The 21962-nt window shown below is 40.2% G+C and overlaps 1 protein-coding gene and 1 long non-coding RNA gene across 9 annotated transcripts in view; one reads left to right on the top strand and one right to left on the bottom strand.

Moving 5' to 3' along the window:
* ZNF277 (zinc finger protein 277) overlaps positions 1-21962 on the top strand; it is a 57374-nt gene that overhangs the window by 21060 nt on the left and 14352 nt on the right. For all 5 annotated transcript variants that reach the window (XM_080608123.1, XM_080608122.1, XM_080608124.1 and 2 more), the window contains 5 exons: positions 1623-1830; positions 4729-4817; positions 6845-6927; positions 19105-19196; positions 20561-20671. In XM_080608123.1, coding sequence (XP_080464249.1) covers positions 1623-1830; positions 4729-4817; positions 6845-6927; positions 19105-19196; positions 20561-20671 — 583 coding nt within the window. The remainder of the gene's footprint in view (positions 1-1622; positions 1831-4728; positions 4818-6844; positions 6928-19104; positions 19197-20560; positions 20672-21962) is intronic.
* LOC308201177 overlaps positions 1-21962 on the bottom strand; it is a 35365-nt gene that overhangs the window by 4434 nt on the left and 8969 nt on the right. Inside the window, exons 3-4 of one of the 4 annotated variants that reach the window (XR_013956093.1) lie at positions 8785-9075; positions 162-270 (exon numbers count right to left, since the gene is read on the bottom strand). This is a non-coding gene — a long non-coding RNA (uncharacterized lncRNA). Of the gene's footprint in view, positions 1-161; positions 271-6934; positions 9076-20677; positions 21842-21962 lie in introns of those variants that run through there. The other 3 variants (XR_013956094.1, XR_013956095.1, XR_013956096.1) reach the window with 3 other exon arrangements.

Raw genomic sequence — 21962 nt, 5'->3', positions numbered from 1 at the left:
ACACCGCTGTTATTTAATTAGGGGGGAGACATATACCCCAGGTAAGCCTGCATGTTCGGGAAAGGGAGAATCTGCAATACTCTACTGCAGTCCCGTGCAGTCCAGCCCCTTGTTGAACTACGTACGAACAGCAGTGAATCTGGAGAACATCAGTGGGTGACTCAACTCTGTATGCTGTCATCTGAGCAACTTACGCCTGGGTGGTAGGGTCTGTCACAAACACAAGCTGTTAACCTTCCCACAAGGGCATGTGTGGGCCCTGCTTAATACCTCTAGAGGTAGGAAGTGTTTCAGTGGGCCTAGGCCGCCAGGTAGCTGTAATCTCTAACAAGAATTATCTTTTCTTTTGCCACGAAAGAGTAAGAAAGATCCTACTGGCAAAAAAGAGACAAGTCAAACGCGTAGAGAACTTCAAGAGTCAGACAATGGTGGAAGTATTGTGCAATATGTAAAAAGACAATTAGGAGAAATCAATATACAAACCAGTCTGTGCTTTACAATTTAATGCCTTCCTCGTAGTATGAGGAAGATGGCAAAGAGACAAGCCTCATTCACGTCAACAGGTAACCTATGTAGTGAGAGAAAGAAAAGTGGGTTTCTCATCATAAAATTTCATTTAGTAATGAGCAGTGCACTTGTGCTGTCTAATAAACTTTGATTTGCTGTCAGCTAGAGTTTCATCTGGAGTATATATTTGAGAACTGTCCTCTGCTAACCTCACACTGCCCATCTTGGAAATAATTGTGGTGGTTTTACGCAGGTGGGCAGCTGAGCGCCACCACAGCTGCTCTCTCACTCCCCCTCCTCAAAGGGAAAGGGGGAGAAAATACAGTGGAAAGGGCTCAAGGGTTGAGGTAAGGACAGGGAGATCGCTCAACGGTTACTGTCATGGGCAAAACAAATTCACCATAGGGAGATTAATAAAATTTGTTAGTAACAAGCTAAAGCAGTGAGAAGCTAAAAGCAAACTAAAAATACCATCCCACCATCCACCCCCTTCTATGTCCTCCCCCCAAGCAGCACAGGGGAATGGGGAATGGGGGCTGTGGTCAGTCCCTGACGCTTTGTCTCCGCCGCGTTTTAGTGGAAAACTTGTTAGGTCAGCGGTTGGACTAGGTGATCTTGGAGGTGTCTTCCAACCTAGATGACTCTGTGATTCTGCTGCATGCCCTCCTTCTGCACTGTCTGCAGGGCTGGTTCTCTCTCATTTTCTCACTCCTCTCTCCCAGCTGCTGTTGCACAGCAGTTTAGTTTTTTTTTCCCCTTTCTTAAATCTGCTCTCACAGAGGTGCAAACAACATCACTTACTGGTTCAGCTCTGGCCAGCAGTGGGTCCCTTTGGAGCCATCTGAAACTAGCTCTTATCTAACGTGGGGCAGCTTCTGGAGTCTTCTCACAAAGGCCACCCTTGCAGCCCCCCACTACCAAAACCTTGCCACATAAACCCAACAGTGTAACGCAGTCAAGTGGCTTCCATACACCTTGTTGCTGAAATCATCCATGCAACAAAACTGGGGCGCAACAAAACAGGTTTTTACATATACTGCCTAAAAGTACTGCAAGTGATAGAGATTTATTCACTTAGCCAAAATTACTGTAATTATTCTTTTCATTTATCTTAGATACGGAGTGTATTTTGGAGCCTCTGACTCTGCCAGAAAGTCCAGCGAGTCCAGCGGGAGTTGCTGCTGTAGAGGATTCTCCATATGTGCCTTGCATTTTCTGCAAAGAATGCTATCTCCTACCGGAACAAAGCCAGCTCCTGAAGCACATGATAATTGAACACAAGCTTGTCATCGCTGATGTGAAACTGGTTGCAGATTTTAGAAGGTAAAGATTACGTTGTTAAAAATGGGTATGTATGTGTACAGTTACTATATAAAGCTTCAGAAAACTAGAGATTGTATTTCTAAAATACTTGTTTTACACTGGGGTGTTGTGTAGCTACAGCACAGGGCAATTCCTCTGTTAGAAATTCTTTGTCACTTCTCAGATCCTGTTACTAACCAGCAAGCTGTGTACAAGCTAGAAAGCTGTTTGTTTCATAAAGGACATTCTAGACAGTCAACTCTTCCAATTTTTGGTTTTATTCACATGAGAAGACAGTTTCTACAACTGTACAATGTCCTAAAGATGTATTGTACACAGAAGCTCTTCAGTACGTGAACTTACACCTTCTGGGTTGAAATTCATTTACCCTATCTTAAGGATGCCAGTATTTTCCCACAGAAATCACATTTAATCCTTAACTGTACTTCACAAGTCTATGATCTGCATGTAACTGTGACTCGTACAGCTGTGTCACCGATCTTCTCGATGGGGTCACGTTTGGCTTTTTCTCTTTTTCCAGTAGCTGGCAAAGGCCCAGCTGGCTTGTGATTTCAGGGGCTCGGCACTTGATTGGCATTTTGTTTTCACACACAATGATGTATGGTCCTGTCAGAAGGCTAGATGGTACCTAGTGATTTTGTAACTAGTTGTGTTGCAGTGCTTAAGTGTTAGCTGGATAATTTCTCAAATAGACGGACTTTTGCGGTAGGCCTTCTGTGATCAGTTACTCTGCCAAAGCCAGTAACTTGTGCCTAACTATCAAAGTGCAAAAACCTAAACGTTAATATGAAATTTGGGAAGATGAATGTAAGCCATATAAATCCTTAGTCATACATAGGAGCTTAAAACTGCATAAAATTGAAAATTGATACTTGTTTTTGTTTGGTTTTGTGCAGAAGGCAGGCAGAACAAGAATGCAATGTTCTTTGGAGATAATGCTAGTTTCCTCAGATAAATAAAGGGATCAGAACTGCTCAGTAATGGAATGCCAGTTTAAGTGCACTTGGGGGATTATTCTGGGTTACTAGAAATTTATTTTTAAATCACCTTTTCAAGAAAATGTCCATTTAGATTCTTTTGGCTTCTAATGCAATTGGAAGGTAGCCAAATGTTAGAGAAAACAGCCCCAGGATGTGATGTGGTGGAGCTGTTACTCTGAAGTGTTTCTTCTCTTTATTTGCTGTACTGAATACCAGCAAATGAGTCTAATACTGTGAACAAAAAAAGACAAGTATAATCTGAGGTGTTAAAATGAAGTGTGGAAAATAAAGGGAAATAACTATAAATACATTATATTATATTTATACTCAACAGTGAGTTAGAACCAGTCTTAGGTATGTGTTTCTTGACAGAACAACAAGCACTGGAAAGTCCAGAGAAGATCAGTGCTAATGGAAAGCATTTTTTTTTTTGTAAGCTTGGAAAAATAAAGGTAAGTTGGCAGTAGGGGAAGGAATAGAGATGAGGTGAATACATCCAATACATGCATGACTGATACACAGAGGACATTGATCACTTACTCCCTCTTCCTGAAAGTATGACAAGGCATTGGCTTTATTTGAGCATTGATTATTTGGGTTAAGCCGCATCATATAAAATCCCTTAACAGTAAGCTTCATGGCACAGAAGGTTATGGTTTGGTGAGTTTGTCTAAATGGCGTTTGCTTATTTCAGTTCAGGGGACAGACTGAATGGCATCTTGAAATCCTTTCATTTGCACATTTATGTCCTAAAAACTCCATTCTTGAAGACCTGCTGTTCTATGTAGCTGCAAGACTAATTTCATCATACCTTATAAAAGTAGTGGGCAGAGGCACAACAAAATGCTCACCTGTCACTTACAGACATCTAATGATGCCTCTGAATGAGCTTCATCTGTGCTTGCAGGTTTTACTGTGCTTAGCTGTTTGTTGTACCAGAGATTAATACTCTCCATGTCAAGAGCAGCTACAAATATTTAGAAACGTCCTCATAATACTGTCTGAATTTTTATGATTCTTTTCCTAATTTGATGTCACGTCAATAGGAAACAGTCACTGAATAGCTAGCCTTTACCTGACCAACTCTTACATGATTAATATTATGCAATAGGCATAAATGTAAGCATACACTTAAACATTTTCAGATTATTTTTCTTTAATAAGATTCTGAATAATTAGCACAGGGGCTGCTTTATTCACTTCATCATAGAATTGAGGGTGATGACTTTTTGATTAGACAGTAGCTTCTATTTCAGAATCTCCGTTGTGGTCCGTTAATGCTGCTATGACAAACAATAATAGTACAGGAACATTTTTAAACAACTGTAGTTGATGGGTTAAACTTTCAAGCTGTGTTTAGGGCTTTTGTTATTCTGTCTGGTACCCCACCCCCAGGTGTTTGGGGACTTCATTTTTCTGTCTTCCTAGCAGTCTGCCAGGCTACAGCTTTCACTGTAACTCCACAGGAGACCTGCCAAAACCTCACTTTTGACAAGTTGGTGTTTTAACTGAGTTTCAGATCCTTGCCTGCATCTTGCAGAACACCGAGCGCAATATTTTGGGAATTTGAGAGTACTCTGTAGTATATCTTTTCAGTAAAGATGCATCTGAATGGCACATATGTCTGAAAATGTGAATAAGTTACAGTGTTTATGTAAAACCAAATGCAAATCTTTCTTATTTAGATCTTCACTTTGTCAGGGTAGTTGAACCCGGATTTAATGAAGCTGACTGAATTTAATGAATGAGAAAACCAGGTTAAAGGAAGAAAAAAATGAGAGAGGAATTAAAAAAAAAAAAAACGAACACTTAAGACCTATAAGAATTTAAAGGATACAAGAAATGAGAGCAGATCAACTGTTTATTAAACGGTTTGGGGTTTTCCTTCTTCACTAATCATCTCCCCCTTAATTTTAAGATATATCTTATATTGGAAGAAGAGGTTTGCAGAACAACCCATCACAGACTTTTGTAGTGTGATAAGAACAAATTCAGAAGCTCCATTAGGTAAGTATGCGGCTATTTTCTCTATTGGCCAGGTCATATGATAATTTCTGGCATATACTGGTGCTTTGATCCAGTCAAATGTGAAGTAATCTGACACTAGGTCAGAAAAGCACAGAAATAATGTTTAATTCAGCTACATATTTAAACATACCTTCCTGAAGGGTGGCAACATGTGCTTCAGTAAGGTGCTGAGCAAGGATGAGCTCAAGTCCAGGCTTCAACACTGCCAAAGTGGGGCCGGCTGCCAAACAAGGCCTAGAAGCAGTGCTGCTCCTCATCATAGCTAGGGAAGCTTTGGTAACCACTGCATAAATAATTGCTGGCAGTCCTTCCAGAAATGTGGAGATACATTCCCAGGGAACTACCTTCCCAAATTCACCCTGTCCCCTACCCCCAGCTCATGCCGTTGGCTCTTCTTGGGCAGCAGGGCTGCAATCATGCTTCCTTTCTCCTCTCCCTGTGCTTATTGCCCCAAAAATGTTAAGAGAAAGTATCTTCACATTAAGGGTACGAAGACTGCAATTTTCTGCACTCCGACACAAGACCAAGGACTGTACCTCACAGCTCTGGCCCAGTTGGATGCTCCTTCATAAGGACAGAGGCTGACAGTGCAAAAGAAGTGTTTTTCTCAGAAGTAGACACAAAATTGTTAAACAGATTTCCACAAAAATGAGTTTCCTGTTGTGAACTTCACCACCTTCTGTTCCAAGCAGAAGCTGATATATTTCTTTGGCTTCCCCTTCCTAACAAAAATATATAATTTACATAAAAGCAGATAAGAGAACATTAGGGCTTTCCTACATCTTTAATCATCTATGGAGAGCTTATAAGACAGTAAAAATGCATGCAGACAGTGTCAGAGATGCGTGGAAATAAACTGTTCTAATTCAAATTAATTTTAAGAAAAATAGTCCTGGAAAATGTGAAAATCACTCCAAAGACTTACATTTCTCTTACATATGTATTTTTTTGCTGCTGAAATTTTAACACCTACCACGCATTTTGAAAATTGCAAATCAAGCACCTGAAGGCTAGAGCCTACCAAAATTGTGATCCAACAGTAGCCATTCCAAAGGACAGTGAGAATATTTTGTTAATATTAATGATGAGCTCCTTCAAATTGGATAGCTCAGAAATCAGGAGGTTTATATTACTTCGTACAGGTTCTGTGTGAAAAGTTGGGAAAGGCTGAAATGGGAAAGTTTAAAATGGTGAAAGACTTAGTAATGGTCAGTTCAGCTCACCAGCCACATAACCCTTTGATTAATAAATGAGTAGGTTTCAAATGCAAACTGTTTTCTTAAATGTTTTTATATATTTTTATCTGCCGAGTAATTTTAAGGTGATTAATTTGAATGAGATTTGTTTCATTACTAAAATGGATATGAACATAAACAGTAAAAAGTGTAGTAAACATAAAATGTACATAAAACAATTAAAACGTTAATTAGGCAAGCCGCAGTGTGTGTTATTAAACAGCTATGATACACACTTGCAGATGGAACAAGATCTGACAGTAAAAGGTGGTGCTGTTAGTGAAGGGTATGCCAAATGATAACTACTGAAAATGAATAATTATTTAGAGAAATAAATGAAAAATCCCACATGCAAGATAGAACTAAAAGTCACTTAATGATTCTTTTATGCTGACTATATACTGTGACTAATATCAATGATTAAAGGTTTCTCTGTCTCCAGAAGAACCAACATAAAAGAGAACAAGGGTGGTTGCGGGGAAAACCTATGCAAGACTTTTGTCTTTGTACTGCAATATAAATGGTGTGAATTCAGTTCTGTTTAAGATCAGATGTATGTATGTAATTGCTGATAAAGCCTTATGAGTAAGTGTATACAAATGTTTAAGCACGTTTCATTAAATTATGCAATTAAAATAGCTGCCTTTAATAGATTCAGGAAGTCATTTCTTATTCCTAATCCATCCAGAGGTTTAGCAGATTATATGCTACAAATATTCAAAACAGCACCAGCCTCCCATCCCTTACCCACACTTCCTGATCTCTTAACAGAAGAACAAGACAACTATTTTCTTCTCTGTGACGTCTTACCAGAAGACAGGTTACTTAGAGAACAACTTCAGCAAAAGAGACTGGTAAGAAATCACTTTTATTTCCTTTTTTTAAGGTAAACAGTTCATTAGTATAATATATGGAAATTTAGTGGACATTTTGTATATAAAGCATATTTTACTAAACTGCAAAATGCTTTTTAGTTCATTTTCCTATTTACTACAGAAGAGTATATAAAGTCCTTGTTTATAGATTTTTCATTGGAATAAATCTACAGGTTGTATGTCAGTGTTTCACAGTGGTGGAAAATACACCCAGAGCACGACAAAAAGGCTGAGCATGTTGAATGTTTTTCTTCTTCAAAGAACCTGCAGTGCACTGACACACTATCATTTGTGTAGTAATTTACATGTGGGGACATTAGCAAAATAAAACTCAGTGTATGCTACTGTGAAACAGAAAGTGATACTTAAAAAGTCTTCAAGCAAACTGCTTTTGTGTACTAATACGCTTTCAGTCAGATGGTTTTAATTCACACTTACATACTCACATGCACCAAGATGCATGAGTGGAGGAAGTCTGTCCAGGATCGTCTCTGTGACAGCTGTTGAGTCCTCATGAAACCCCTGGCTTTTTTCTTGCTTGGTGATGACACCCTAGCCCTTTAGACAAATCTGTCATATCTTAGGAGTTGTGAGTTCTGACTGGGTGTCATTTGTGTTAGGCTCTTGCTGATTTCAGCTTCCATGAGTCTTAGCCCAGGTTGCTGACCACTGTTTTGTGTCGTTTCCTTGTTTGAAATACACATCTGTAATCTGTTCTTCCTCTTAGGCTAATTTAAAAATGAATGCTATGTGATGCATTGCAGTCTTGTTGCCAAGCTCCTAGTGTTAGGATGCAGGGTCTTCTGCTAAGTTATCTGTGCTGTGAGGTCTTAGAGTGCAAGCCTTTCGATCTTGACATGAGCAAGTTCCTCAGTTTACTGCTGGGAGCTCTGTCCTTTGATTAATCAATACAGGACTTTTAGCTCTTCGTTTTGCAGTTTCTTCTGGTACCTTACCTGGTTGGCAAGATACTAACTTTACGTTTCTTTTACAAGGCTACATACACAGCATGCAACTGAAAAACAACTTAAAATACAAGCATTCAGAATGAGGGGGATGCTTACAAAAACCAAATTCTATTGCTCAGGAAAATTGGGACTGGCAGGCAAAAGCTGCTACCCTGGGAATGCTCTATCTGTTTTTTGGCTAAAGTCACATTCTGAATCTTGCTGCACACAACAAGTGAATCCCCAGAGTCTGTGGAATATGTACAGGTCTCACACAGCTCTCCATGGTGTCCCAGCTCTTGCAAAGGAGAACTGTAATAGTTCTGACACTGAGGATTTCCCACAGAGTTGGAGGTGCTTCAGCTGAAATCTTCATTCCTATGTAGGTCCATTGGGTTGGCATGGACTGAGAAAAAAGCGTCTGGTGCACTCATGCCTAGCATGCTTCTTTCCCAGTTCATCATAAGGCCCACCCTGGATCAGTAGAAAAGGTTTGTCTAGGTCAGTATCTTACCTTTGCCAGCAGCCAAGTGTCTGGTACATTTTTGCCTTGCTCTGATCCAGTGGTGATTCTTTCTTAAAATATTCTCCTAGTCTCCAGCAATTGACAGCTCAAGAATTTCCAAATTCAACAACACCATATCTATATTTAACGCAGTAGATTTTTATTTCATGAACCTCCGACTCTGAGCCCCCTACAAGCTTCTGATATCCACAAGTTCCTGCAGCAGAGTTGCACAGCTTAACTACACTGTGAGAGAACTCTTTGTTCGGCTCTTTCCAATCTCTCCCCTCCCCCTTGGAATGTTTTTCACATTAGAAAAGGTAGTGAACAATTCGTCCTTAATCTTATCCAAACCATCCATGATTTGTCTCCTGGTTTTCCTACCTTACATCATGTCTTCCATTAGTTACGTGCTGCAGTGTGCCCTCACAGCAAAGAGCAGCATCCAGGACTGCATTAGGAAGAGCTTTGACAGCAGGTTGAGGGAGATGATCCTTCCCCCTCTGCTCAGCGCTGGTGGGGCCACACCTGAAGTACTGTGTCCAGTTCTGGGCTTCCCACTACTAGAAAGATACAGACTTACTTGAGCAAACCCATTGCAGGGTCCCAAAAATGATTAAGGGACTGCAGCATCCATCATACAAGGAGAGGCTGAGAGAGCTGGCACTGTTAAGTCTGCAAAAGAGAAGGCGCAGGGGGAATCTTAGCAATGTGTATAAATATGTGGTAGAAAGAAATGAAGATCAAACCAGACTTCTCTCACTGCTGCTCTGTCTTAGGTTTACGTGACAAGGGCGTGGTAGCAAGGGGGCTTCAGGGGTGGCCTCTGTGAGCCAAAGACTGTCCCCAAAAGGGGACATGGGTCCCATGGTGGAGCAGATCTCCACACTGCAGCCCGTGGAGGAGTCCTTGGTGGAGCAGGGGCAGAGAGTGACCGTGAAGGAGCAGCACAGGCCAAGTATAAGGGGCTGACCGCAGCCCCATTTCCCCGTTCCCCTGCGCTGCTCAGGGGAAGGAGGTAGAAGAAGTTGAGTTGGGGGAAGTGTTTTAGTTTGCTTTTAGTTCTCACTGCTATAGTCTGCTAATGATAAGCAGTAAATTATATTAATCTTCCTATGCTGAGTCTGTTTTACCTGTGATGACAGTTGTCGAGTGATCTCCCTGTCCTTATTGCAACCCTTGAGCCCTTTCCATCATATTTTCTTCCCCTTTTCCTTTGAGAAGGGAGAGTGAGAGAGCAGCTGTGGTGTTCAGCTGTGTAGCAGGGTAAAAACACCACATGCCCCCCCCGTCAGAACAGGAGGCAGTGGACATGAATTATAAATCAGGAAATTCCATCCGAAAAGGAGAAAACACATGTTTACTGTGAGGGTTTACGGTGAGGGTTGCCCAGAGAGGCTGTAGGGTCTCCATCAGTGGAGACAGTCAAAACCCAGCTGGACACAGTCCTGGACAGCGAGCTCTAGGTGACCCAGATAGAGCAGGACATTGGACTAGATGATCTCAAGAGGTCCTTTCAAACTTCCATGATGCAGTGATTCTAGGTTGAAGTTGCTGTTTATGTCATGGTTCTTCCCTGTACATCACTGTTACACCTCTCTGTACCTTTTCTGGTTTCCCATATTCCCCTTGAGGTTATGTGAGACCTCTTGTATATCGCATGCAGGCATGCAGTGTCACAGTGGTGTTCGTTTCCCAAGCACATTCATGTTATTTGAGGAAGGGAAGGGAATCGTTATTGAGCATGCAACTATTGTTTTCGTATAACTGTCTGCTGTAGTAGTAAGTCCTGGCTGCTACACCTTGAACTGTACTTTTTCTTTTTTAAAAGGCCATTTGTTTCTGAGTTTTCCGTATTTTGTGCTATACAATCCTATCCCAGCTAGGCCTTCTCTCCACTACTGGTGTCAAGGGAGGGCAGAGTCATCTGGCAGGTAAGCCATCTCATCTCTCCTCTGCAAGTAGTTGTTTCCTCAAAGTCAGAAGAGTGAAGGTTTTAGCCCAAAGCAAGTGCTGCTTTTGTTTACAGCATAATTAAGTTTGAAAAGAAGGAGTTAATCATTATGGTGTAAAATAGCCTTTGATATTAACACTGCTTTAAATATCAGAATCATATCTTCAGTTTTCACTGAAGCTTTTTGTGAAATCAAGCTGCTGCTGTAGTTGGGGCTAATGGAATCACAGCTCTAGTTAAAGCAATAAAGTCTGTTTACTTTTTTATTTCCTTTTGCTGCAATCTGAGTGTTGACTTGCAAGTTAAATAGTTATTTTGCTTTGCAAAGTCTTGTACCTCCAGACAAGTCTAGCAATTAAGAGTGAGCTGGCAAGTGGGCTTGTGTGAGTTGCTCAGAATAAAGACCAGAACTGAAAAACTTCTGGTGATTTTTCTGCAGCCTTTGAATCCTAACTGCTGTCTCCAACAGCAAGCCCAAACAAGGAAACAAGGACAAATGCTATCTTTAAAATGTGCTAGCTGAAGCACTTCATTTAGCAGTTTTGAAACTCCAGTTTAGGAATATTTCAGGCTGTATTGCAGCAGGGGAGCTGGCCAAGGTGGATGTCATGCCGAGACATTATGGTGACTGTGATGTATTGAGAGAGGCCAAGGAATGAGCCTGAACTAGGTTAGAGTGCAGCTTGCTGAAATAGCTAACAGGACTATGTAATGTAAAACAGATACAGTCTTTTGGAAAAACACAGTCTTCACAAAGCATTAGTGGTTGTGAAGATCACTAGTGGAACCAGGCTAGGAAGTCCCGGAGGCAAAACTCAGATGAGATTAGGAGAGTCAGTGTTAGTATACGCCACTTGAGCTTATATACACCACTTCTTATAAAAGTAAAAACCCCAAATCTATTTTTTGAAAATTTATCCATGTTTACCACAACGTTGGCCTTGTGTGGCTAGCGTGTTTGCAGCCATTCTCCTATTTTTGTGGCTGGTAGTTTTAAAGTGAAGAGGCTGCAGTTCCTCCTAGCAAATCCAGCCTGAAGAGCAATCTTCACAAGAACTGGAGGAGGAACAAAGGCACCTTTAAAGTACAGAGCTCTACCAGTTTCCTAAGTTGAGTTGTATTTGCCATCCTCAGTTTGTCACAAGCTTAAGCTGAGACAAAGTTCAAGAAGTTGAAGCTATGCACTGGAAAAGATCGGGATGCTAGTCTTATGCTAATGATAATGTTAGCCTGTCAATACCTACACGGATGAAATTCTATAGGTCCTTCTTTTCCCTGTTTTAAGATCTGTATTTAATGGCTTTTCTCTGGCACTCTGGAATTTTGTCCATCCTCCCTGGGCTTTTGAGGAGTTGTTGCACTAACAGTCAGGAATTGTTTTATCCACTTCCATAATGACTTGTGAGTATATTCCAGAAGATTTGAATATATGTAACTTCCAGCATTTAACCTTTTTTTTGTCTTGTTTCTTTGTTTCTTTTCTTTAAATGCATTTTGCTAATAGTCTTGACATAAATAACCTTTCCTGCAAAGACTGAAGCCCTGAATACTGGAGGCATTCCTCTTTTGTCTATATTTGGTCTCCTACTACTTTAAGTAATGGAGTCCTGCTCTTCTTTGTTGGTTATTTCTGGTGAATGTTCTAGTGAATTCAGTATCTGAGTCAACTGGAGAAGAAGAGTGAGATGGAAGATAGGAAACAGCTGAGAACAAGTGGAGCAGACAGCCAGGGAAACAGTCCTTCACAGCTATCCCTATTACTCAGCCCCTCTGGTTACTTAGAACCTGAGTTCTGCCGACAAGGCTGGTATCTAGGATAGGGTATGGAAAAAACATTTTCCCTATTTCTGTGAGGCAACTTGCCATACAAAACAAACCAAGAGAATGTGCCTCAGGGGTTTCACAATAAATTTGTGATATCCATATTACAGTCCTGAGACTTTTGCTGGTTATGATGCCAGTTAAGTTATAGTTCAGTCTTTGTACTATTTTTTTTTTTCAGTTTGCCTAGGATCTAGGTTTCAGCAGATTATTCAACATTTTCCCCACCACAACCAACATTTCCTTCCCAACGTCCTGTTTTTCCAGTAGATCACGACTCTTATTTCTCTCTGAGTTATTGATACTGTCCTTTCAAACCTTGTCTAAAAGTCTCCGCGCTTAGCTGGCAAGCTGGTGTCCTGTGCCTTGAATTCACCCAGAAAGATACAGGAAGATGTTACTCATCACTTTCCTTGTCCATTCTCATTCCCAGTTTTGTGGTAACATTCTTATCTGAGTATGCAGTAAATCAGAACTGCCTGCTTGAGTGATCAGCCTGTACCAGATAAACCAGAGTATTCACAGTTTCATCACCAGATGGGCAGCCTCTCTTGGATGACTGTAGGTCACTGTTCCATTGTTTTCTTCCATTTCCCAAAAGTGGGTCTCTAATGCCATCATCTTTCATTTCTTAGTCTTTGGCAGCAGTTCTATCTGTCAAGCCAGTAGAGCTCTGTTTATGAAGCTCCAGAACTATGTATGAATTCTCAAATTCATTTAATTAGAAGGAAAAGTGTGCAAAGCAGTCAGCAAATACATATATATTGATGGTATGACAGATGACTTCAAATGCGTTGAGCATTTTCTGGACTGGAGGTCCTATCTTGACAAATTTGTTGTATTTCCACGCATGTTAAGCTGTTTCCTGCAGGACTTCTCCAGCAGGCATCTCTGATAATATTAAAGAAAAGGCACTCTTTGTGAGATAACATTGAGGGCTTCATAATGATTACAAGTTGGAAGATTTTTTTTCATAAAATCCCAGAATGGTTTGGGTTAGAAAGGACCTTAAAGATCACCCAGTCCCAACCCCCCGCCATGGGCAGGGACACCTCCCACCAGACCAGGTTGCTCAAAGCCCCATCCAGCCTGGCCTTGAGCACCTCCAGGGATGGGGCATCCACAGCTGCTCTGGGCAACCTGTTCCTGTGTCCCACCACCCTATGAGCGAAGAATTTCTTCCTTATACCTAATCTAAACACACCCTCTTTCAGTTTAAAACCGTTTTTCTGTACTCAAGAGGCAAGAGTAACGTTTGAAGTGGGAGAACTGAACACAGTGATCGGTAAGGAGGGAAGCTAAGTATAGAAGTTAGGACCCAGGCTGTTGATACACAGATATGATTGCAGGTCTTTACAGAGGTATGAAGTTTCCAATACCATAATTCTTTATAAATATTTTTCCTGTCTAGCAGCCACAAGCACAATCTGAAGCTCATCTGCCAATCTTTGAGGAAGCTGTACACATAAAAGCAAATTTAATTCTCTTACTCTAAAAGGAGTTTATCCTAAAGGTGTATAAAATCATCAAATAATATGCTTGGCAAGTGTTTAGAGTGCATCACAGGTCTCACCAGTCCTAGTCTTTGTTGCAGTGTGCTGTACTCGTTTGTTTCTTTGGCAGTAAAATGTATAAGCAGCTTCTTGTGATCTGTCAGCGTGATTTTTTATTTTTTTTAACAGAATCTGTTTCGCTTGGTTCCTTTGCCTACAGCAATAGCTAGTTTCTGTGAGCACTCAGCAGGGAAATGTAGCTCTTATTTAAATTGGAAGAAACTAGAACTAAAGATACACGCTGTGTGTTTGAGAGATCACCTAGGAGGGCTTGATAAAATATGTATTCTTATTGTCTCTATCTGGTATTACTCAGATCCAGATTCACACCCACCTTGCTGCCTCTGGTTACTTGTTTCCCAGACAAGACAGTCTGATTCCAGGAGTATTAATGAGTCAGTTATCCTAACAGCAGAAAGCGTGCCTTGTAATTGTGCATTCTTCGGAGCAGTGAGGATGACAGCGTGCTCAGTGCGGCAGGACTCTGCTGATTCAGATGTTTGAGTGCTTCACACTCTAACAGTTGAGAGGTTTCCTCTTCAAAGAAACATCTTTAGGCAAACTGCCTTCCCAGGGGATATAGCTCTGTTTATAAAAAGCTTTAATTGGAACTTCTCTCAAACGATCGCTTGTATAATGTACTGTCTTTGTAGTCTCTTGCCTGGAGAGGTTAAGAGCAGATGACCAGACCTGGCAAAACAGATGCCAGCAAGAATCCTCAAATTCCAAAATGCCCTTGCCCAAGTCCAGCCCAGTACTGAAACACCTGCTTAAAGCTGAGACTACTTGTAGGCTTAAATCTTTGGACTAGAGACTTTGGACTTTTTCTTGTCATGGTTTATGGCAATAATTTTTTTTTGCCCTCAGCATCTTAAAAATGAAGACCCATCCTGCTGCTAGCTCCATTTTACAGACTGAACTACAGAATCCAGTTCTCCACTTCACAAATGGGTTCCTGGGCTGAGGAATAAATTGAAGTCTCATTGCAGCCACAAATTCACTGCATGATCTTGTCCCAAACTACCTAGTGTAATCTGCCTCTATCTTATAGCTAGAGAAGTACTTTCTGCCTTAATTTCTTCTCTCTCAGAAGTGCCGTGATTATAAAAGAGTCAGGATTTTAGAGAAGGAAGTAATGGTTTTTTTGTCAGACCAATTGATGTAGTGTGAAGAAACTTTTGACCACTAATTCTTTCTTGAGGTTGGAAGCAAAAGCAGCAAAACTTGTGCCAAGTACTGGTTGTGATGGTTCTATGTGATGTTCTGTGTGATAGTTCAACGTAATTGATCAGAGCCATGTATTTAAATAGCTAAGTAAACTCTTTGTTAGTAAAGGAGTGTATGATGAAAGAGCAGGGCTTGAAACCAATAAAGATGATTCAATACCTGGGTTAGAGTGTGTTTTAGAAGAAGGGGTAGCAGGAATTAGACTATCGGGAAAGTCATGTGCCATGAAACCAACAGTCTTGAGTGCATATCTTTTGACATCCAGTGGAGTTGGTTGTCTTACCTTTTCAAGGTATTTTGAGTGTCGTGAATGCATTTTGAACTACAGACCAGAAATGAAGTAATTGTTTAGGGAAAAGTGTCTACTTAAGTAAGCACTTTAAGTACGCATTTTTCAATTTTTACTCATTATCAGTGTGAATTCTTGCTGATGCAAAGTGGTTAAGTGTTTCTGGGGGAAAAAAAAAATGGTAATTTCTTCCAGAATACTGCTTCCAAGGAGAGAGACAGGCACATTTTTTTCAGGAACATTTTAAATTGCTGCCTACTGGGAGCAAGTCTGAACTCCTCGCAACCTCAAACCGAGCATCGTGAATGTCTGTGGCATTTTTCTAGACTCCAAGTTACAAATTGTCATGCAATCGAATTTATTTTGTATTTCTAGTTTAGTGTGGTATATTTAAAGGTGATTATCCTGGTATAAATGCTTGCATATTCTTACCGTGGTTTTTTTTCTTGTTTAATTAGTTAAAACACAGCACAGATATGATCTTACAATTTGGTTGTTTTTTTTTTTAATCTGCCACATTCTAAAAAGTGGAGAGCTTAGAGCTGTAGAAGAGTGGTTTTCCAGACAGAAAAAAATGGAAATTGAATTAATGGTTGTTTCATAACTAGTTTGACAGTCTTCAGTAAAGTAATGCATTTTTTTAGTGTATCAAACAATATGGTAGAAAGATTGAAGGACAAATAGCTAACAGAACTTCTGACAAAAGATTGAAAGAGATGGGGGTCAGGAATTATTCATCAAACAGCATCAATATTGTACAGTAATTGCCTGGAATTCGACTCTAGCATTTGAGCCACTTACTGTTGTAATATTTTGGATTACCTTTTCTGTCTGTACTCAGCTCTTGTATTCATTGTAAGAAAAGAAGACTGATACACATTTACTCTGTCCTGTTTGCTTTTTCCTTGAGTAACGTTGCCCTCTCATTCTCTGGTGCTTTGATATGACACAGTATCCTAAAACGTTTTGGAAAATTCTCATGTCTGAAATGTTTTTGTGTTTGTTTGTTTGTTTGTTTGTTTTCTTAATATCAACCACAAACTAACACTAATGGTCCCTACAGTTGGAACAGTTTGGAAACTGGTGCAGGTATTAAAGTAAATTGTTCATTTCCTGCCTCACGACTTGACTTTAAACTTGGTGTCAGTTCTGGAGCTGAAAATCTCCACTCAGAAAAATCCCCAGAGTTTTGTGCAAGTTACTGTTATTGCTATTGTCCCATCAAGTGCCAGCAATGGAATGGAGGTAGGAGGGTGTCTGGGAATGTCAGCAGGGCAGAGCAGGCCTCTTACTTTTACGGTACTGGACTTGAGCCACTGCTTTTAATTCCTCACCTGTGCAAGTAATGGATTTGCTTTCTGGCTTGGAAAGTACCATCTAGCAATGGATGATGCAGACAAATGATAAAAGGAGTCTCTACATCGGAAGATATTTTTTAAACTCTACCGAGAAAATTTGTAAAGCAACGATGCTGTGTTAGACAAGGCCTCTCGGCTGCTGAGCTTGCTGGTGCAGGGGGAAACCAGAAGGGTGAGAGAGCAGTATCAGGAGCAGTGTCTGAGGGATACAGTGTGCTTCTCATTCCCCCTCAGGCATAACTGGGAATAGCAGCTCACCAGGGCTCCAGTAAGCAGTCTGTGGGAAGTGGGAAGAGTTAAGCAGCCAAGTGTCAAATATTGTAGAACACTTCTTTCCTCACAGTAGAGTACAATTAGGAAGCTATGTTGGAATGTCACTAATAGGAGGGTGAGGTGCTTAAACTCTTGCTATCTTAATATTTAATTTGTACATGGCATCTTTTGTTTTCCTTGTAGATTCTTTCTTGTTTATTTTACAAATTCTATGAACTACATGCAGATACCTTCAAATTCAAGGCTGGCAAAACAGCATGAGATGTACTGCTGAGCAGAGAGGTGACAGCCAAGAGTACCAGTAAAAGTCCAGTTCTCGCTGGCATGCTATGGGATGCTTTCTGCCCGTGTGGAGCACGGATATTCTTACTTAATTGTATCTCTGCTGAAGGGCTCTCGAAAGACACGTTATGCTCCATTTATCTTTTCCCAGGAGTCAGCCCTGAAAAATATCAACTTATATTTGTTAGCTGACATTTTGCATAACACAGCAGGATGTTAGAGGGTATGGTCTGGAATATGAGTAGGTAGCGCTGAACATGACTACAATAAAAAGGTGTACTTTGTAGTGTAAAAGTGAACAAAAAAAGCCCCAGAATTTGTGTTTTGAGTGTGACAGAATCTTAGCTGATGTGACGTAGCTAAAACTCCCAAATTGTTTCGCTGAATACAGGCCCTAAAACTGTCTAAGGCATGGTGCACTATTCCCCTCACAGCAGCCATGGGCCTGAAGCCCAATATAACTCGTGTGACACGTTACTTTGTTTTCCAGCAGGTGTTCTTTTAATCTCCCAGTCCTCTGCTCAATACAGCATTTTGCTGTTGCAGAAAAGAAGCCAATACCATATTTATTTGCCCTAACATCAGCCATACCCTCCGTGGTATGGTAGACTGGCTTGCATAGCCAGGCATCTTCCAGCTGCGGGACACATTTGGGCCTGCAATGGCAATGCCTCAAGCCTTCCTTTTCTCCTTCCTCTTCCCTTATTTTTTTTCCCCTTCCTTCCTTCTGTGGAGCTCACCTACCAGGCATCGCTAAATGTGAATGTACACACAGACTGTAGGCTACTTTGGGCTTTAATCCACACAAAAAAGTACTGAAGAGGTAGGTCAGAAGCACAAAGCCCCACTGTTGCCGGCTTTAAGGAGATAAAGAGATTGAGAAAATCCCCTAAAAAATTCAGTCATGATCCCACATGTCAGAGAGCAGACAGTAACATCTCTGCGTAACACAGAAAATAAATGCTTTACCAGTTATCCGTTCTTAAAACACAAGTACAAGGCAGTGTATTGCTAGGCTAAAGATGTGCTAAGTTTTAATCCAAACTCTGACTCCCCCATGTCCCCGATGATCCAGGCCTTTCCATGTGAAGTGTAGAGTAACTCCACAACATAACCACACTATTGCTGTTGCAGCATCAGAGCACATCACCTGCTGTATGATTTTATCGATGTTAGGAAAATTCTGGTCAAGAGTTGTAAAGCATCTAAACTGCTCTAATTTGCTCTAAATTAAATGAAACTAGTGGTACAGGCAATCATCAGCTTCTCCTTTCCTGTGAATTTATTGCATGCCATAGCTCCTTGCAGAAACCACCAGGGTTTTTGTCATCCTTCTGCATCACAAGTATTCTAGATTGCCTGTGATGAGACAAGTAGAATTTACTTTTATCATTCCACTGTGGTTTATGTGGTTACCCATAAGCTTGCTCGCTGATAGCGGGGATAAATCTGTACCTAAGTAGAGACAATAAACTGATCTGTTATATAAAGAATCATTTAAATAGCTGTGTGAAATTTCTCTGCGGTTTGTATTTCTTTCCATGCATCTTTCCCACTGAACTTTCGAATGCCCCATCTCTGGAATTAGTCAAGGCCAGGTTAGATAGGGCCCTGAGCAACCTGATCTAGTGGGAGGTGTCCCTGCCCATGGCAGTGGGGTTGGAACAGGGTGGTCTTTAAGGTTCCTTCCAGCCCAAGTCATTCTATGATTCTATGAACTTGCATAATAGTAGGGGAATTTTGCTGGAAGTTGACTGGAGCACACGCTGCCTTTGAACAAAAATGCTGTAATTTTTGTGAGCTACTCCCTCCTCCTCCAGTACTAACTTCTGGTTTCTGTCAGCACATTTGGTCATTGTTACCAGTAAGGATAAAGAGGTAAAATGCTTATGTGATGAAATGATTGTTATTTTTAATCTGAATAATTTTATCTGTTTCTTTTCATAGAGAGAAATTCTAGAACAGCAACAGAGAGAGAGAGATGACACAAGTTTTCATAGTATGTGCATGTTCTGTGATCAAGAATTCACAGGAAACAGGTTTGTTTTATTCTTTTCATGTCTGTTCAGCTTCTTTGTTTATGGTTTTAACATCATCGAGCTAGTTAATGTCTAATACTAGGACTCAGAAGCTAGAAATCTTTTTGGTATGTAACTTAGGTATTTCTTTCAACTGCACTGACATTTCAAGTAGACTTCTCCCACTTCTCAGTCCTATAATTATTCCAGTGCAACTTTGTAGAATTATATGGTAAGCTGGATTTGAGAACGAAACCATTTTAAAGAGAGAGTTTTGTGTCAGCTGTTTTGGTGTCAAGGAGAGCTGTTTAAGCCAGTATGGCTGTTAAAAATGTATCTATCCAGTTACACATTTTCCTGTTTAAATTCACACTGGTTTGGCAAGATTTAAAGATAGAATGAAAAAGGGAGGAAAATTAGAGTGAGAATGGAGTGCTTTGCAGCATCAGTCAAGTGCAAGCAGGAGCTGCATTCAAGTGCCTGCTCCACTGAAAATTTATTTATACACAATAAAACAGTTTCAGCTGGAGAGAACGAGTATTATCCCTGAATGTGTCTGATTGCATGGGTAGCTCTGGTACTCTGGAAAGGTAGAAGAACCTGTGGTCACGTCCCTGCTGGTCTTCGCAGTTTTGACTGAGTGTCATTTTCGCTTTACTGCATGGTTTACCGCACTTCACATCATTCAGCCCGCAAGAACTTTATCTACTGCTTACTTGGGTCTGACAGACAGAATATGTGATTTGAAAATCGCACTTAGACTGTGGTGAGAGGAAGGCTCAGCAGTGTTTACACTTGAAGATTTCTTTAGTCCCCAAAAAGCAGAAGCTGAGGAATATAGAGATGTTAGACACCTAAGTGATTAACCATTACATCTCTATTAGAAAAAATAACTTGAATATCATGTTTGTTCATGAACACAGTTCAGTGCTCATTGTCTTGCTAGTACTGCATGAAGCAATATTGATATGAAAGAATCTGTTTTGTTAACCAGCACTGAGAAAACTAACAAATGGCTTCTTTGAATGTTTCTCAAGACTGTTGTTTGAAACATATTATTTGCTTATTCAAGTTAATAAATGAGATTTGCTAAGAGAGGGTCAAAATAAAACTATATTGTAATTTTCATTAAAAAGATTATATTGTATGCATGCAGATTAATCAGATGAAATGTCACTGAACATACAGTAGAACTGAAATTGAAAACTTCCCAATACAATAAGTTGCATTCTTTTTTTTCTAGCAGTGGCAGAAACACTATTATTGTTTATTTAATGTTGACTTTTATGCAATTTTAGAGCAGTTGGCATATTTTGAGTCACAAGCTACATAATTCTCATACGTATTCAGGAATACATAATGTTCTTTTTGAATGTCTTTTGTAGATCTGTCCTTCTCAATCATATGGCAAGAGAGCATGCTTTTAACATTGGGCTGCCAGATAACATTGTGAATTGCTGTGAATTCTTGGCTGTATTACAGGAGAAGCTTGACAAGTAAGTAGGTTCCTTGTTTTGTTGTTTTTAAATGGACTTGAGTCATATTTCTTTTAACCTTGGAAAGAAGTTGGGTTAAAATAATTCAGCACTCATGGTTAGTTAAGAAGAAGATAAGAGAGAATGTAACTTTTGCGTGGGTGATCTTAGAAGGTTTTTCTTTAATTTATTGAAAGCTAATTCATAACACTTTGTAGTATGTGTTTGCTGGAATAATACAGTCACATGTAGTGCTTTAGTTAAGTTGCACAGTTTTCATTAATGTCAATAGTAGCATGCCCCTTTTTCTCATAACTGCTGGAGTCAATGATCTTATTTCTTGTTGTAGCCATCTTTATGCTAGACATCTCTTTAATCACTTAATACAGAGTTCTTGTGCCAATCATCTTTTGTCTCTCTATATATCACTAATATGTGAGATTTTGGGGCCCTCCCTTACATCCCATAGCAGAATGGGAATGCTAATGTATATGCTGCCTGAGAAGCATGTAAATCTGAGATGGCTGAAGAAGTTAAAAAGGCAGTTTGGGAGAAGAACTTAGGTAGCAAAGAACAAAGAATTCTTCACTTTGAGTTTCTTTTGCAAGTGTATAAGTGCCCTTTATGAATTTCACAAATGGGACAAGTATGTAACACATATCACTTGGGCTCTAGATAATGCTAGGACAAGGGGGAATGGTTTTAAACTAAAAGAGGGAAGATTTAGATTAGAGGTTAGAAGGAAATCTTTCACTCAGAGCGTGGTGAGGCACTGGAACAGGTAGCCCAGAGAAGCTGTGGATGCCCCATCCCTGGAGGTGTTCAAGGCCAGATTAGATGAGGCCCTGAGCAACCTGGTCTAGTGGGTGGCATCCCTGCCCATGCCGGGGGGGCGTTGGAACTAGATGATCTTTGAGGTCGCTTCCAACCCAGGCCATTCTAGGATTCTAGGATTCTAGCAGAAAGAGTGAAACCATACCTTAAAGAGTAAACCTTAAGAATGAAACTGTAGCTTTTAAGAAGCTTAGTAGATTTTAATACAATCTGTAACCAAAGACTCTAGAAGAAGTATGTGTAAATCTTGAGCTTTGTAATTAAAAGCCTCAAAATGCAGGAATTTGTGAAAACTGGGGTATAGAAATTAGATTAAGTATCCTTCCAGACAAATTTAGAATCCATTGGCTTGTACATCTGCAAAAAAATAAAAAGAGATTCAAAAGACTGGAAAGGCGATGGTGGTCTCTAATTTACAATCTGTGGCCTATCAAAGAACATGCAGTCATGATAGATACAGGTAAACTTCCTCCTGAAG

The sequence above is a fragment of the Anser brachyrhynchus genome (assembly GCF_964034855.1).
Source record: "Anser brachyrhynchus genome assembly, chromosome: 1".
Classification (NCBI taxonomy): domain Eukaryota; kingdom Metazoa; phylum Chordata; class Aves; order Anseriformes; family Anatidae; genus Anser; species Anser brachyrhynchus.
The sequence above is the reverse complement of the archived record's forward strand: the minus strand, read 5'-3'. Positions and strand labels throughout refer to the sequence as shown.